This window comes from Electrophorus electricus, chromosome 15 (genome assembly GCF_041902795.1).
Source record: "Electrophorus electricus isolate QZ-2024a chromosome 15, ASM4190279v1, whole genome shotgun sequence".
Taxonomy (NCBI): domain Eukaryota; kingdom Metazoa; phylum Chordata; class Actinopteri; order Gymnotiformes; family Gymnotidae; genus Electrophorus; species Electrophorus electricus.
The window spans coordinates 3,570,241-3,586,500 of record NC_137511.1 but is presented as its reverse complement, the minus strand read 5'-3'; the positions used below and the strand labels follow the sequence as shown (position 1 = coordinate 3,586,500).

The following is a 16,260-nucleotide window of genomic DNA, read 5'->3' as shown; positions in this document are numbered from 1 at the left end:
CCCGGCACCTATGCGCGCAGTAGGTTTTTTGTTATTTCCCTTACAAGGGTACCTTTCCCCTTTTTGTCATTACCCTTATCCTTACCCTTAATTACACTTGTAATTATGAAATTATTAAGCTCATTGATTTAAAAAAATAAATAAATAATATAGCCTGTTTTTGCGCCACTGGCCCGGGTTATTGTTTTTTTTTTGCGGGTTTTTTTTTTGGGGGGGGGGGGTGATGAATTTGTGCTAAAGACCCTCCCCTCCGTGTCTTTTCACCGCACGGTGATGCGCGGAGCGCCTGAGCCAATCAAAATGCACCGTGTTTAAAGGGCTGGTAAGAGCCTGCAGAAACCCCGAATACCGCGTGAAGCCTTTTTTAGTCTGATGCAGTTCGTGCACTGTGGACCGTCACATTTCGGATCCAGTAGGCTAAATGCTAATTTTTTTTATCCTATTTTTTTCCTCTTTTTAAATTAGAATGTAATTGAATTTTCAGCATCAGGTCCCTTTGTTTCTCCGATACCTTACTCAGTGCACTTGTTGCGCCGCTTCCGCCTCATCTAACGGAATAAAAGACATCCAGGGAAGGTGGCTTCGCAAAAGTGCACTCTCCATATCGCCAAGGTAAGGAAAGACGTCACCATCCTTCATCTGCAAACTTTGATTAAATGCTACATATCTGTATGTGGAGTTGAATAGCCGAGTCGTCCCTTGCTAGTAACGTAACCGTTCTGTTTTGCATGTGCATATGATAATTATTTGCATTGTTTACATCCGTGCTATTTTTTCTTATTTCTAGGTGCCTTAATACAAAACCAAGAGAAGACGAGTGTTCGGGAAAGACAGTCGTGTCCCTGTCAAGATGCCAGTGTTAACGAGTCCTGACATCGCAAATAAATTTAAAGAGAAATGGATGATGCTTCATCCAGAGGACCAGGACAACGTAAGCGGCTCCGTTAACTTTGACGACAGCCTGACGAGTCTACACTGGCTTCAAAACTTTTCTATCCTCAGTGCCAACCCAGAGAGATCCCCCAGCTTCGGCTGCCATCCGCAACAGGTCTTTCACCTCAAGAATCATTTGGGGGGTACTGACTCGCCTTCCAGTCCACCTGCCGGAGACACGGCGGCTACAGGGACACCCCAGACTCCGGGGAACCCCACGACGTCCTGCAGTAATTTTGCCAACGCAAGTTCTTATGCCCATCAACAGGTGGGACTCTATGGGCATAACGGAACGATGCAAACTAATCCAAATGAAGAGACTGATTACAAAACCAACCCTCTCGTCAAACCTCCATATTCATATGCTACGTTAATTTGCATGGCAATGCAGGCCAGTAAGAAGACTAAAATCACTCTCTCCGCCATATACAACTGGATCACTGAGAACTTCTGTTATTACAGACACGCAGAGCCGAGTTGGCAGGTATTTATGTTTTTTTAACGTTGTGAAAGATGATGCTTTATACTCCTATACTCTTTGTAGCCTATTCTTTATTTATATATTTGGGTAGAATAGTGCTCAGTTTCTAAGCGTTACGCCAAGCAAGTGCGCCAGGCGAATAATCTCATGGCGACTCGCAAAAACGAAATATATTATATTAACATCATTCCACCGTATTTCGCATTTTCATTATTTTCAGTAGAAACTATTGAAACTAATAGAATATCACCGTATTAGCCGCAAACACGCACAAAATCAAACAAATGATCTCGATCCTGCTGAATGTTTCAGTGTGCGCAAATGAAATAGAAAAAGATTCTAAGCGGTACATTCGCAGGAGGACTATAGTTGGAAGATGAGACCTCTTTACCCAAGAGGGTCAGTGTGTCCTGGGGGCCTGCCTCTTTAATGAGGGACCCGCAGGGGTAGTGGCTGGCAGCCCAGCACAGCTGATCATAAGAAACATGCAGTGTGGTATTGCAAGAGAGTCTCATTAAGAATATTTGCTCTCCTGTACACACAACATTCCCCTCCCCCACCCGAGCACAGTGAAACAGGACACCTTGACCTGATGCACAGTGGGTTCTTACCCAGGTGTTTATGTGCGAAGCGCGGAGTTATTGCATTAAAAACAAGCAAATTGAACGCAAATATATTGTTTGGAAATATATCAGTCAAATTGTTTTGAAGTTTTGAGTTTGGCAGTTATGAAGATACGGTGTCTACTAGTTGGTCCTCAGCCCAGTGTATTTGACCTTACATTATTTTTGTGTTTGTTTACATTTATTCATAGCTGATTGCTTTGAAATGTAGTTTCATAATCTACTTATAAAAAAAATAAAATTAATAATTCCCTCAATGAACAAATCCCTACTGTCTTACTCTCTTACAGAATTCAATTCGCCACAACTTGTCTCTGAACAAGTGCTTCATGAAGGTTCCCAGGCAGAAAGATGAACCTGGAAAGGGTGGTTTCTGGCAGATTGACCCCCAGTATGCCGATATGTTCGTCAACGGCGTCTTCAAGCGAAGGCGAATGCCTGCCACAAACTTCACGCAGAGACAAAGCAGGCTGCTGCCATCCTGCTCCTCCTACAGCCCTGAGCGCAGCCAGCCAATGAGAGCGAGCCACTTGCGTGACACTGCAGCGGGGTCAAAGCGCAAGCAGGCTCTTCCCAAACGAGGCAGCAAGCCGGGCCACGTGTCTGAGTCGCCGCTGCTGGCCAGCCAGATCAGGACCTCGGATGTGCTCCGGGGCGACTTCGACCTGGCTTCCGTTTTTGACGATGTCCTGGGGGGCAACGGCAGCACGTTCGAGGACCTGGACATCAACACGGCACTGAGCTCGCTTGGGTGCGAAATGGAGGCGTCCTCTCACAACCAGCACACGCCCACCGTACCCAAGTGGTACGGCAGCGAGGACGAGCAGGCGTGCGCGTACTTGGAGATGAACGGCATGATGGGATGCGGTATGGAGGATCTGCAACAACAGCAGCAACAGCTGCAGACCCAGCCTCAATATTACGAGGGAATGGCGCTGTTCTCAGAGCAGGTCCAGCAGCACCACCCATGGGAGATTAAAGAGGAGGCCCAGGCTATCCCATTGTCTCTGGATCAGGGCTATAGCCTGTGTGAAGGATTCTTCTCAGAGATGCCCCTGTGGGAGAAGGGAGAGTCGTTCCTGTGAACGCCCACTGACGCACATGCGCCATACGACTGCTGGTCTAAAGACTGCTGGTCTGCTGACGTTTGTTTTGCTATATTAGCATGGTCCAAGATATAAAAAATACAATGAAAAATACTATGGAATTCTTCTTTTTACTTCTTTCGCATTCCTTTTTTTCCTGAGAATCTATGCTAAATGTTGGTGATTATCCTCCTTTTTGAGAGATTTATGATTCATAGTTGGAGGAATGAATGCAGATTACTATTGCAGATTACTATTGTAAAATATATCTAAGTAGTGGCGAGTCAATTTTGTGTAGAATAATCAACCTATATATATATATATATATATATATATATATATATTTATATATTTTAGCTCCCTTTATCATTTAGTGTCATTCTATGAATATGTGATCCTTTAAAAATGTTTTCAAAAATCAGATATTGGGGAAACGGAGATGCAAACAAGCCAAAGTGCTTTGCAGAAACACTTTCAGAGAGAGACCCAGCACAAGCACTTTGAGGCACTGTTTAGGTTCAGTTCCTCTTCCAGCCTTATAATTTATTTGATATAATGTGAGTTAATGTGGCTTTTCTTCTTCTTCTTTTTTACACATTTGTCCTTTTATACACCATATGTTAAATACCATTGTCCTGTTTTTTGGTTTCTTTTTTATTAGTTGTGAAAGGCAATATCATATTCATGACAAGTACTGTTTTGGAAGTGTATTTGTATTGACCTTTTGGAGAAATGGACTCTAACATGCAACTTGAATCAAATTATATTCTGAATAAAAGGATCAACCATCTCTGGGTCAGTTGTGGTTGTACTTCAGCAGGTCCAGTGCAATTCTAACCAAAGTGCTCATTATGGGAAACAACATCACATAGATGTGCATGATATTAATCTGATACACATGCTGCAAAACGGACAATGTTTCATTAAAATGAATGGTAACATTTAATATAAACCTTTGCTAATATAACGACACAGAAGTCATGATGAATAGGAAAAAATACACCCAAATGACAGGCTGTAATCTCAGCGGTTTTGGCATTGGTGATATGAGGTTGTAGGTTCTAGTGCCCTTCTGCTGCCGTCTTTAAATGATACACCACACAAACTGCTCCACACTGCAGCATGTCAGCACCTACATCCCAACCTCATGCCTCTTCCACCTAAGCATCCTTTAAGAGAAGTCTTTAATAAGCATTTCAGCTCTGAGTGTGTTTATATTGAGTGTCTGAGGTTAGAAGGTACCAGTCTTTTCCCCCTTTTTACACTCTTCTATCATGTTTTGCAGTTTTTTTGGGAGGGGGGATGTAGGGACTCATTTGTCAAACTGAATAACAAGGCATTTTAACACTGCATTGCCACTTTGTTCACAAATCCAGAGACATTTGGATTACTAAGAAGAGGGCTTTTTTTTTTTAAAAAAAGAAGAGGATGGGTGGAGGATAGGTGGAGGATGGATATGCCATCCCTCCCCCATCAACATGTGGACACACTGATGGGCCACGATTGTGCTTATGTTTCCTTGTGTTTTTAAGATTTACAGTCACAACTGTTAGCTTTTTGACGAGGAAAGTACAAAGACATTTCAGACAAGTCTGGACTAGCCCAGCTTCCCTGAGTTTCGGTTTCACTAAACAAATAACCAAAGCAGCCTATGTTTCCCCCAACGACTTTGCTGGCTGTGAACCTCATCTTCTATGTGAATATACGGTGTTGCTGAAAGCGAGAGGAGAGATTTGGCCAGGCGTGTGCAGGTGCTAAGGACATTTTCAGAATTCACATTGATGTGGCTCTAAGCTTCAAGGCAATGGAACAGATCGCAAGCTTGTGAATTTGCTTTTCTGGCCATTGCTTGTAATGGGCCTTTGAAAAAGAAGAGGAGTAATGTTATTTGTCATAATTTGTTTTTTAAATTTGCCTTTAATTCAGTGTCTCCCACACGAGTGGCCGTAATGTCTCTGAAATTCCATTGCATTTGAGGTGAAAAATAATACTTTCTCACTTAAAATCTCTTTTTAATGAAAAAGGGAAAAAAAGGAAAGAGAGGATTATTCAATCAAGCCGGCTCTGCCTTCTTCGGCTGGAGGTTGGTGTGCAGGACCCCCTAAGCAACCTGCAGGATAATTCGCATTCCTAGAACATCAGGGATAAGCAGGGATGCTAATTCCACTCTCTTTTGCGTCGAGCTGAGCCCGACGCCATGTTCGACACGTGAATCACGCGTCCTGTATCCACGCAGCCACGTTTGTGGACTCCCTGGGAGCACAGCTGGGAGTGGGTCCAGGTTCAGGTGCGTAACACGGCGTGTGGCCCGCACTCTCTGCGGAGGTGACGTGGCAGAAATGAGTCAGGGCTGCCTTGATTGCCGCGTGGGCAGGGGAACCCGGGGAGAGCAGAGGAGGGGGATGAGCTCATCTCCAGGGATATGGGGTGGGTGGGTTTTGTGTTGTTTTTGTAGAGGAGGCCTGAGAGAGCTTCTTGGCAGTGGAGATAACATTATCTCCCAGGCGGCAGAGAGTCCGGGGCCGTATTTACACCGGCCGCCGTGGCCGACCCGGGCCCAGCATGCGGACCTGTCAGGGGGAACAAGGGCCGCTGTCACGACAGGGTCAAGGCGTGCTGCTTTATGCCCCCCAGGAACTGCTGGCAGCCACTGATTACAGGTGTTATTTGGGCATGCCAGGCGGATCTCACTCAGAGCGACTGGGCAGCCCTGCAGCTGTGGTGCTCACGGGCACACCCCACTTGGCATCTGGTTTGTGATTAGGCAGGGCGAAATCAGCATAAAGCCATCTAACCTAGGTTCCGTATGTGTGCTAGGTAAATCATATTGTATGGAGCCATGTGAGTTATCGAACAGAACCATGTGAGCTGTAGAACAGGGTTTCTTTATGGGTAAGGAAGAGAACACTGGACGAGACAATAAGATTAAAAACAAATGCTTTCTTTCCTTTGCCTTTTGAGAAGACCAAATGGTTGCACAAATTACTTACACACTTTTGGCATCTAAAGACATTTTTTTTCCAGCTCATATAAAGCAAGGTCATTTTTACTGTGTATTTGTGTGTCTTCATCAGTCTAAGAGAAGAAAAAGCACAGCCTGTAAAGTTTGTTACTCAGCCTTTAAAGAAGCAGGGATTTGACACTCAGGATCCAGTCTTATCTCATTTGGAGCTTGAATAAACCGTACAAACCCTTTTATTCCGGAGCAGACTGACCAAGGAACACCCACAGGACTAGGTTAAAGATCAAAGGTAATTTAGAAAGATCCTTTCTTTTAGAAAGTCATGCTGGGATAGTGAGATATATTTATGTCTTTTTGTCCATTCCTTGGTTATGTTTATTTTCCAAATGCGCTATAAGAGTTGGTATCACTGTGAAACCTTACAGTGATTACAGTCTTACAGTGATCAGAGAGATTTTAAAATGGTATTGATTTGGGGAGAGTGGGCCCTGGTTAATAAATATATAAATAAATAATTGTTTACATATTGTTAAATTAGTATTCAATGAATAAAAATGACTGTATTTAGGTAAACAACCTTATGATAACTAGTAGAATCTCAAAAAGTACACAGTGGTAATCAAAGTAGCTTCAAATGCAGCTGCAGTTAGAATTTCATTTCACTCCTTCCTTTTGCTTTTCCAATGCGGATGTTATGATGACATACAGCCAGTCTAAGCAGTCAACAGCTTTAATGCTCATAGTACACATTAACTGGTTTTCACTAAACTTAACGGTGAGTCTTATCTGTTTAATATTATTTATTCCATGTAACACAGACCACCACTCAGTAGTTCTTTTCATCATTGCTAGGTATGAATTTAAAGGTAATTACATTGTAATTTTTAAATTATTTCATACCATTTTACTGAATTACTGCATAACTGACAGCATCTGAAACAGGCATACTGTTCATTTCAGTGATTTTTTTCATTTCAGCGTTCTCAGCTTTACCAGTGGAAATGTATACTAACATTGTAATAGAAATCTTTACTATTTATATTTTATGCAATCAATTATACCAAGAAAATCATTCACTGAAATTCATTGATGTATGTTGTCATACTTTTTTTTTTCCTGCTTGAGTTTCTCAAAGATCAGAGAGCTGAATTCATTACTTGACTGTCAGTTCTTAACACAAATCACACAAAGTCCATTATTTATAGCTGCACTTCGATTACCTAATACATGTCTAATGTCCACTTTTTTTGCTCTGATAGTGCGTGCGGAATAGCAGTCCGCGTGCTGAGTGCACTGATCTACGTCGTTAGTCTGCACTGTAGCTTGTGAGCGGGCAAATGTACGCAAATCAACAAAGAGAACTTTTTAAAGTACGGTGCACATAGATCGCAGCTGTGGTAGGAATTGGGAATTAGTTTAGCGTCCTTAAATGTCACTCCTGTCTGCCTCTTTCATCTCTTCTCTGTGGTCGTCGCGGCCTGCCATCAAGCAGGGTGCAGGCCCGAGTCTGGCTGGCAGGGTGGCCACTGAAAAGCATTCCTCCAGGGTCTCTCGGGTCTCTTTGGCTGGGAGAGAGAGTGTATTCAGAGGCCAGCGTGTCGGGACGAGCAAGACAAGAGGCGCAGTTCTGGAGCTCTTCCACGCACCGTCTCGCATGCCAGGCAGGAGAGGTAGAAAAATGCTTCTCAGCTGCTGATTTTTTTTTAACCACCTCAAGTCTGCTCTTCACGCCGCAGAAAGCTCCCGTTTCTGCCCTTCGCGAGTCCCTCGCAGTAAACCAATGCTGGGAGATACTATTCCAGTCTTAGTATTATAGCCTGTAGTACTGCGCTGCCAGCATCAGTTTCAACTAGTCAGCTAGTATGAAAACGTTCAGTTCTCCAGGCTGCGCATTTGTGAGTGCGAACATTGTCCCGTCGCGCATTTGCTCGCCACAGCTCTTTAATGTGCTCTCTCTCCGGTCACTTTTTTTGTTTCTCTGCCCTCTTATTTGATTAGCCGTGCTTTGCATTGTGTGGCCACGCATTTAGTGCTTTTGAAGGGCAATTCAACACCTCTGTTTAAGCCGCGCTCCATCTTTCCTCATTAAAGCGGGCGGCGCGTTATTGGCTCTCGTTAATCAGGTACGGCACGGTGCTCATCTCCCGTCACCTGCTGCCGAGTGCGCCCGCGTCCCGCCGCCTACACTGTCTGAGCGAGTGGGCACGCAGAGAAACCTCATTAGCTTTAGCGCTCACGTTAAATCGCCAGGAGAATTAGCTCCTGATTGCATAAGCATGACTCCACTCAGGGAAATGTGAGCCGTAGCCTCCAACACCCCAGTCGGACGTGTCGCTTCCCTGCTTCATTATTGATGATCGACCTGTGTACTGCGTGTTCGGGGGCCGCGTGAGCGATGAAGTGTTCCAGAGCTAAGCACGAGACACCTTCCTTAGGAAGCTACTATTTGAGTATTTTCTGTCCACTAAGCATACTGTATATGAACCTTTTGCTTACTGACCTACCGTACGCACCCAATGAGCAAAACGTATTGAGTGCCTTATGTGTTTCTGTAGCAGTGCACTAGTTTAGACAAATCTGTGCAAACATATAGTATTCTTGAAGAGGCTCCACGAATTCCTCATTTCTACCGGTCTGTGGGGAGCAGGAGGTTTTTGTTTGTTTGTTTTTGATTGCTGAACGGAAAGGTGCCGTGCCTTCCAGCGGCCGCGCATGAAGCGCTCTCTGGAGGTCTCCCACGTTCGTGCGCTAGGCAAAAACCTCGTGACTCCGAATCCTGCAGGGGGCTCTGGGAAGCTTCGAGTCAGTAGAAGAGTCAGACAGTTTGAGCCCACGTTAGGAATGGCTGCACTGCCATTCACTAACAAAGCATTCAGCTTTTAGATTATGCTCAAACATGTTAAACTGATAAGTCAGAAATACTAAAGTCTTGGTACTAATGATCATTTGGATAGTACATGGTACAGTAATTTAGACTATAAGTAATTCCTTAGTGATTGTGACTTCTAAATCAGTTTTCTTGCTCAGCTAAGCAAAAATTCCTAGTGAATAAGATTTGCAAAACTGGCAGCGCTCTGTGAAGGGCTGAATCAGAGAAACTCTACTTTGGAGGTGGAGGTGTACCTGCTGATACCTGAGAGAAGAGGAAAGCAAACACTACCACCAGGGCTTCATTAAAACTGATTGGGCCCGCGGGGACCACACCTGTTCCTGGCAGGCTGGGATTCAGCTGTGCGGCTGCCTTGAAGGAGTGCAGGGTTAACGTCCTACCACCACGAAAGCATCTGGACAGTACTGTGTCGCATGCAACATGCTTAAATGTTTTCCTAGCTGGGCATCCTTTCCGTTCATAATCCCCAGGGGCGCTCCTATACAGGGAACACATTTCAGCTCATACTTCCCTTAGCATCTCTGCGCATGAAGCGTGATTCAGTGAGGAACTGCATGACTGTGCTGTAGATTTCATACACACACACACACACACACACACACACGTGCGCGCACGCACACACACACGCACAAGGGCACAGTACAGTCGGTACAGTAGTATGGCCGGGCAGTTGTGCACACCTCTGACGAGTTGAAGCTTGCTAATTGGACACAGGAGGCCTGAGGTGGATAATAGCTCTCTACTGAGAACACTAGCACCAGAGTTGGGAGGTGCTGCATGTGAAGTGAAGTCTTTGTGTGTATCCATGTGTTAAACATTTTACTGTTTACAATTAAATGGAAAGTGTTTGACAACACAGCACACACCACAAGCGAACTAAAAGACATATAATGCATGAACGTCCCGTCATGTATGGCTCCTGGACCTTCCTCAAAGATTATGTAAGGTAAACACGCACAGCGTTCAGGCTCTCTCTTACTATAATTAATTGTCATAATTTTTATCCAGCTAAATGCCTTGTTAATTTGCCCCTAGGAAGCCGGTGGTGGGGCTACAATATGAGCTACTATTTCTCCAGGGCTCGGGCATAGCAGTCTTCCACTGTCCTATGTTATGTTTTGCCATGAGACGTTGAAACCCCTCCCTCTGGAGCCTGTGGTTCTTTGGACAGGAGCTTAATGACTGGATGTTGTGGTAGGGGTGGGGTGTGGAGGAGAGGGGAGGGGAGGGGAGGGGCTAGTGGAGAGCCAAGGGAAAAGAGGCAAGATATGGTGACTGGCTGTAATGATACTGGAGGTGTGGACAGGCCAGCAGGCCTTGGTGCCGGACTGAACGTGAGTGTAACTACACCACTGCCAGCAGCAATAAAACTCACAAAAGTTTAGATAGATAGATAGATAGATAGATAGATAGATAGATAGATAGATAGATAGATAGATAGATAGATAGATAGATAGATAGATAGATAGATAGATAGATAGATAGATGGATGATAGATAGATTAGTTGTTGATCATGGAAGAAATTGCCAAAAAGTGATATATTTAGCTATAGCGATATCAATCTATTCAGAATGTGCCCAGTGAGATATAAGCATTAGCGACAGCATTACAATCGCTTTAGGAGTTTCAGTTAAAGACTCTCCAAGAGCTGTCTCTAGACAAACCGCTCCACAGCGGTTGTTCACTGCTTTTGTGATGAAAAGGTGCATTAAAACGATTGTGACATTTGGAAGTATCTGAATGTCTGACTCCAAAGGCAAAATGTGCAGGACAGCCATTGGCTGAGCCAATCCTTTGTTGCTCTGTCATGACGGTTTGTCCCTCTTGTTCCGCTGAAGCAGCTGGTGTTAAAAAAAAAAAGCCCTCCCATTTCACTTTCTGATCGTTCCAAGACTTTTGTAACTTTTATTCGGATTCACACACTCGCCACTTGGACCTGCCTGAGGAGAAAGTTCGGTGCTTCGTAACGAGCTGGGCTGATTCCGTGCCAGCTCACACTCGAGCCAGAGCAGCTCTCCCTCCTCTTAGTGCCAATTATGTGCTCTCTCAAAAGCACTTGGCCTTTGCGAAGAACAAACGATACAATGTATCGTTCACATGCCAAATATATCACATACATAAGCGCTAGTTTGGCCATAGGTCAATACCATCTGTGACGGCTGACAAGTACGCCAAAGTTGGTCAAAGGGCCAAGATGAAAAAAAGAAAAAGAAAACCTCCCAGTGATCTTGTGGCAGGCCTTCATGAAGTTCAGACCATAGTTGAAGAGTAATTACTCATTCAGTTTGCTGAAGTTGATGGATGAGTAGAATCCCTTGCTTCTGTGTTGAATGCCTTGTCTCTTGTCTACACGCACTCAGATCACTGTCTTTGTGCGCCTGGCCTGGCGTATACGGTGGGATGGATGTGTGGGGAATTTTAACTGCGCCTGTTGTTTGGCAAGGCCACCCCGTTGGGACTGGTGACAGGGAACTGCAGCGAGTGGCCAGGCTACACTCTTCACTCCAGCGGATGGCCAAACAGGAGTCCGCGGCTCAAATACGTGCCCCGCGGTTCTGCTGCACACCGGCTGGGAGACTTCGGGTTCTCTTGTAGCGAACAGAAGCTCATTTGTTGGCTTGTCAGCATGTTTGTGACAGGATTGCCGTGATACGCTTTTAAGATGTTGATGTAGTTTTAACATTTTGTATGGTACTTTGTACCAATGTACCAATGAATCATTGAAGGGATCATGGTCAGAGTATTTCAAAATAGAGAATTTTTTTTTATAATTCCCTCAGTGTGTTTTCAAGTAAGATTAATTGCAAGTATCCTAGGGGAGAATTAGCTATGTTAACAAACCCATTTGTCACTGCAGGATGTGGATGAATACCAGTGAAACAAAGAATATATCACACATTACACAGTCAAAACAGATAAATTATTGACCCTTCTGAACTCATTTTTGAAAACAAATTTTTAAAGTATGCTTTACTAATAAAAATGATCTAAATGGATACACATCGATGTCAAGATGTTCCCACTGTGTAAAATAAAATGCAGCATAAAATATCAGAAAATAAAACCTCTTGCCCTGACCAAAAACAGCCATCCTGAAGATTCCTCCATCTCTTGCTCGGCTCGTTAGAAAGCACCATGACACGATGGCACGGGAGGTGCTGTCCATCTCCTGCCCGGTCCCGCCGGCCTTTCGCCTATCCCGGCTGCTTTTTTTTTATGTGTATCCTGGCTCCTCGGGCCTCTTTGAGCATCTCTTAGCATGACAAAGGAAGCCTGCTGAGCTACCTCCCAGAGCTGAGCCGGGTCCACCAGCAGCTCCTTTTACTGGCTTAGCTCCTGCTTCATTGTAAAGCTGTTGTTAAGAGGCTGCGTAGGCTGGAACAGCCCCGTCTCAAAGCCCGGACAATGCATGCTTGGTTTACCATACAGCAGTGTGGCGGAGGGCATGCCTGTTAGTTTTATGGGACGGTTCAGACTTCTGGTGGGCTTTCAGAAGCATAGGGCTCTTGTCTTGCTGATGCACAAGGCGTGCGTATGAAGAAACGTGGTCCTGTGGTGTCGTGTAACCTTATGACCTTGACCTTAAAGAAAATCTGTTGGTAAACAAGGAGCGATATACCTGGTACTAACAGAATTAAAAACATGCTTTTTGTTTTACTATCGCCTGTGGAGATATTTGTAAACATGTGAGTTATGTGTGCAGTCTGATGATAAAATAATTCGAGAGAGGTCCTTCACAGTCTGCTGATAGGAATGTGGAAATCTCCGGAGGTCACTGTGGCTGGTATTTGAACCAGGCTACATGCTGATGGAGCACCCTTGCAGACAAACACATGATTGCCCTGTTTAGAGAGGCACTCTAATGAAAATCAGCAAAGCTGTCATTTTACTGGCAAGGCCATTGAACTTGGACGTGATTGGGTGAGAGCAGCTAAAAAAGAAACACTCAGTTGGCCCAAGCCCTGGGAGTGCTCTGCGGGCATGTCTGGACTTGCCCTGATGAGATCATGCCAACATACAGCATTCAACCTGAGACCACATCTCGCTGGACGGTCAAGCAAGAACATGGCACAGGTCATGGAACACACACAACGATCACATGACTTTTAAAGTTACAGCTCTCATAAAAATGCTATTCCAATCTACAGAGTGCTGAAGGGAGAAGGGTAGCCCTGCTCTGGTGTAGCCATCAACCCGACTAAGCAGCTCACAACACTAGTGTCAATATTACATCGAGCTCTTCAGTTATCATTAAATAGGGTAGAGGGCAGTACCCATAGGTGGATTTATGAAAACTCAGTTAATTGGTTATGATAGGAAGATTATTGGTAAGTGACATCGAGGAGGTCAAGAAAATATCATAAACTCCAGAGGATAAGTGCCAATGGCTCGTCATAAAAAAAAAAATCTTTACTGTATTTTATTTATTTATTTTTTACTGTAATTACCGAAAGACTCAATTACGCCTCAAAAGACCTGCAGCAGCATCAGATTTGTCGTTCTAAAATGATATGCACAAATCTCCTTGATATGCAAAAATCAAATGAAACAGGCAGGGGGTGTTGAGGACCTCAGAGCACCCATAACCACTATGATTGAGTCTATTATGATGTTGATCAGAAAGAAGTGGGCCACTAATGAAATATTTTACAGAAGACTCCATCAAGACTGATCCTGTGTTAAGCAGCAGGACAGTACTGGGACATTTTAATTTGGGAACATTTACAAGCAATCGCAGTGCAAACAAACCGCACTCAAGAAAGAAATTAAATGGTTGACTAAATTGCAATTGGCTCAGTATCTGTATCCTAATTTGCACCAGTAGCCGTGCCCCACTGATTCACTTTTATTTTCACTGTTGATTAGCTTTAATGAAGCTCTCCAGCATGTTAGTTAATGAGTATTCTCAATCTAAATGTAAATCAGATGGACCACAATAAAGCGGTCTTTCACAGATATGTTATAAAGTGTGTACTCCACTTAGAGTACGCTTGTACGCTTGTACAGAGATTAGTTCAGGTCCAGCACTGGGCAGCCCAATGGGGAAGGCTGTGTCAGAGTTGATGCTCACGCATGTGAAGTCTTGTGGCTTTCGCCTAGCACACCCCCCCGGGGCACAACCATTCTGATATGCCTCGACAACCTCACGTATATCCACTCTGTTGTATCTCTAAGGCATCAGAGGCCAAGCTGAGACAGAGGCCGCACCCCAGGCTGGGGCAAGCCCACACTTGCCCTGTTTACTGATTAGACACAATAGCTGCGTGAACGGACAATGGTCCATTCCTGAAAACAATACCTGGAACTGCGTGAGATAGCGTTGGGGAGGTCCACTCTTTAACGGCCACCTGGCCCTTCTGGTTCTTTAAACAGACCTGTGTGTGATGTTATGTCAAAAGATTCCTTTTGATTTCTACTCATAATTACTCATAATGCTATGGTGCGACAAATGCAAGAAAATGTGGTAAAACCGGTATTTACGTTCAGTGCCCATGTAGGCTCTTGAGGTCCTCTGGTTGGTCATATGCACCATATATACAGCCTTGAACCGATATCATATTTAGCACTGACCACATATTTATAGAATAAAATAGTTATTTTAAAACGTTTGGATGAAGCTGTTGCCTTCATTTCCTGCATGAACAATTAAATTCTCATAAAAAGACTTCAGCCTCCTCTGGCGCGCCGAGGTTGCCCTCATCTCCGAGACAGGGCGCCACTCGGATTTTGACTAGTTTCATCACATCTAACGAGCTGATGCGTGCGGGCTGTCATTGGCGGCCCAGCGCCCATGGAAGAGTCGGTGGGGCGGGATCCAGAGTGCTGCGCCGCTGGGGGAGACAACACCCCGACAGGCCGAGGCCTGGAGCTGACAGCTTTGAGGAGCACTGCAGAACGCAGCCATTGGCCCCCTCCTTCAAAAACCCCAGTAATGACAGGGGGCTGCCCACCTCTACAAACAATGGGCTGCAATTGCAGGGTTGGAACCGGTTTGCGTAAGTTCTTCCTTACTGAGATTTGACAGCTGAGAGATTTTTCTGTGCTAGAAGAGGTGTATCTGTACCAATCCACAGACATTTACTGTCATCGTTTACACTGAAACATATAACTTTGAGCGATTTATCGTGATGTTGTCAAAGAGCAAAAAGATCATTAGTTCTAGTTAAGTTATACAGATTAATACCACAAATAGCCCTCATAATACATTCATAGCGGGGTCATGGCACCATCTTTGATGTGCTTTGACTAATGTCCATTTACACATCATCTATCTGGTGCACTCTCCCATTCAGAATGACAGGAAGGGAGTGCACAGGTGGTAGATGGGTCACATGTTGGGACTGAGGCTCCACTCAGGCATGACTTTAGTAGCTGGAGCAGGTGCACTGTGACTGTCTCCCCCTCCAGTACACACACACACACACACACACACACACACACACACACACACACACACACACACACACACACACACACACACACACACACTCTCTCTCTCATTTACCTGGAAGCCCCAGGTCTGGTGAGGCTCGGGGGGGAGCCTTCTACAGCCCACGCACCCATCTGAGGGACAATGAGGAGAGACGGCCTGCCACTGACCACCTGCTGTGCAGCTGCCTGGGTCCAGTTTCAGGGTCGGCTTTCAGCGGCTGCCCCCATCAGCCCCTCAGCCTCCTGGTCGCGCTGCCTACCCCGATGGATGGGATCCCTCTGCGTGCAGTCGATCATCTTCATTAGGTCCCGATGGACGTTCTTTGACTATTCTTAGTGTCCCATCAACTCTTCGTAACGGGTTGTAAAAAGGTCTTTTGTTTTGCTCTGTTAAGGGTATCAGGGAAGAGCCCTCACAGAGGGATGTTGAAAGCTAGGGTTCAGCAACGTATGTTTAATCCTTAGTCTTCGTCTTCACACATTTCCACACGAAGGAGCTGTGGTATTTAAAGTATGTTTCAATGTAGTGCTTTAGACAGCAGGCCTGGTTAATCTATGAACGCTTGAATGCAAAAATATCTTCTCTGTGACCCAGCATGTCAACCGTTAAACTCCTAATCTGCCCATGATAATCCAGCCCATTACAATGGGCATTATTTGTTAAAACTGTTTAACATGGTTGGCAATGTGGAAAAGCATACTGTAATATTATGATAATTAACAATATATATAGAGAGAGAAAGCGAGAACTACATAATAATAAGAAGAACCAGAAGGATGACCCAAGATGCGTAATTAACAAAATATAATTTAGAAGGTTTTCTTTAACATGCAGTAAATGTGTTTGTTAAGA

The 16,260-nt window shown here is 44.6% G+C and overlaps 1 protein-coding gene across 1 annotated transcript; it reads left to right on the top strand.

Moving 5' to 3' along the window:
* The first annotated feature begins 260 nt into the window (after positions 1 to 260).
* foxj1b (forkhead box J1b) lies at positions 261 to 3,911 on the top strand. Its single transcript, XM_027006081.3, has 3 exons — positions 261 to 612; positions 788 to 1,417; positions 2,328 to 3,911. Exons 2-3 carry the CDS (start codon positions 851 to 853, stop codon positions 3,120 to 3,122), a joined length of 1,362 nt encoding a protein of 453 aa, XP_026861882.2. The 5' UTR covers positions 261 to 612; positions 788 to 850; the 3' UTR covers positions 3,123 to 3,911.
* The last annotated feature ends 12,349 nt before the right edge of the window (positions 3,912 to 16,260 follow it).

What these genes read in the sequence shown, in the direction of transcription:
- foxj1b (XM_027006081.3), top strand. Translation starts at nt 851, where the DNA reads ATGCCAGTGTTAACGAGTCCTGACATCGCAAATAAATTTAAAGAGAAA. An exon ending in ACGCAGAGCCGAGTTGGCAG is followed by an intron (nt 1,418 to 2,327) that starts GTATTTATGTTT and finishes ACTCTCTTACAG; the next exon opens with AATTCAATTCGCCACAACTT.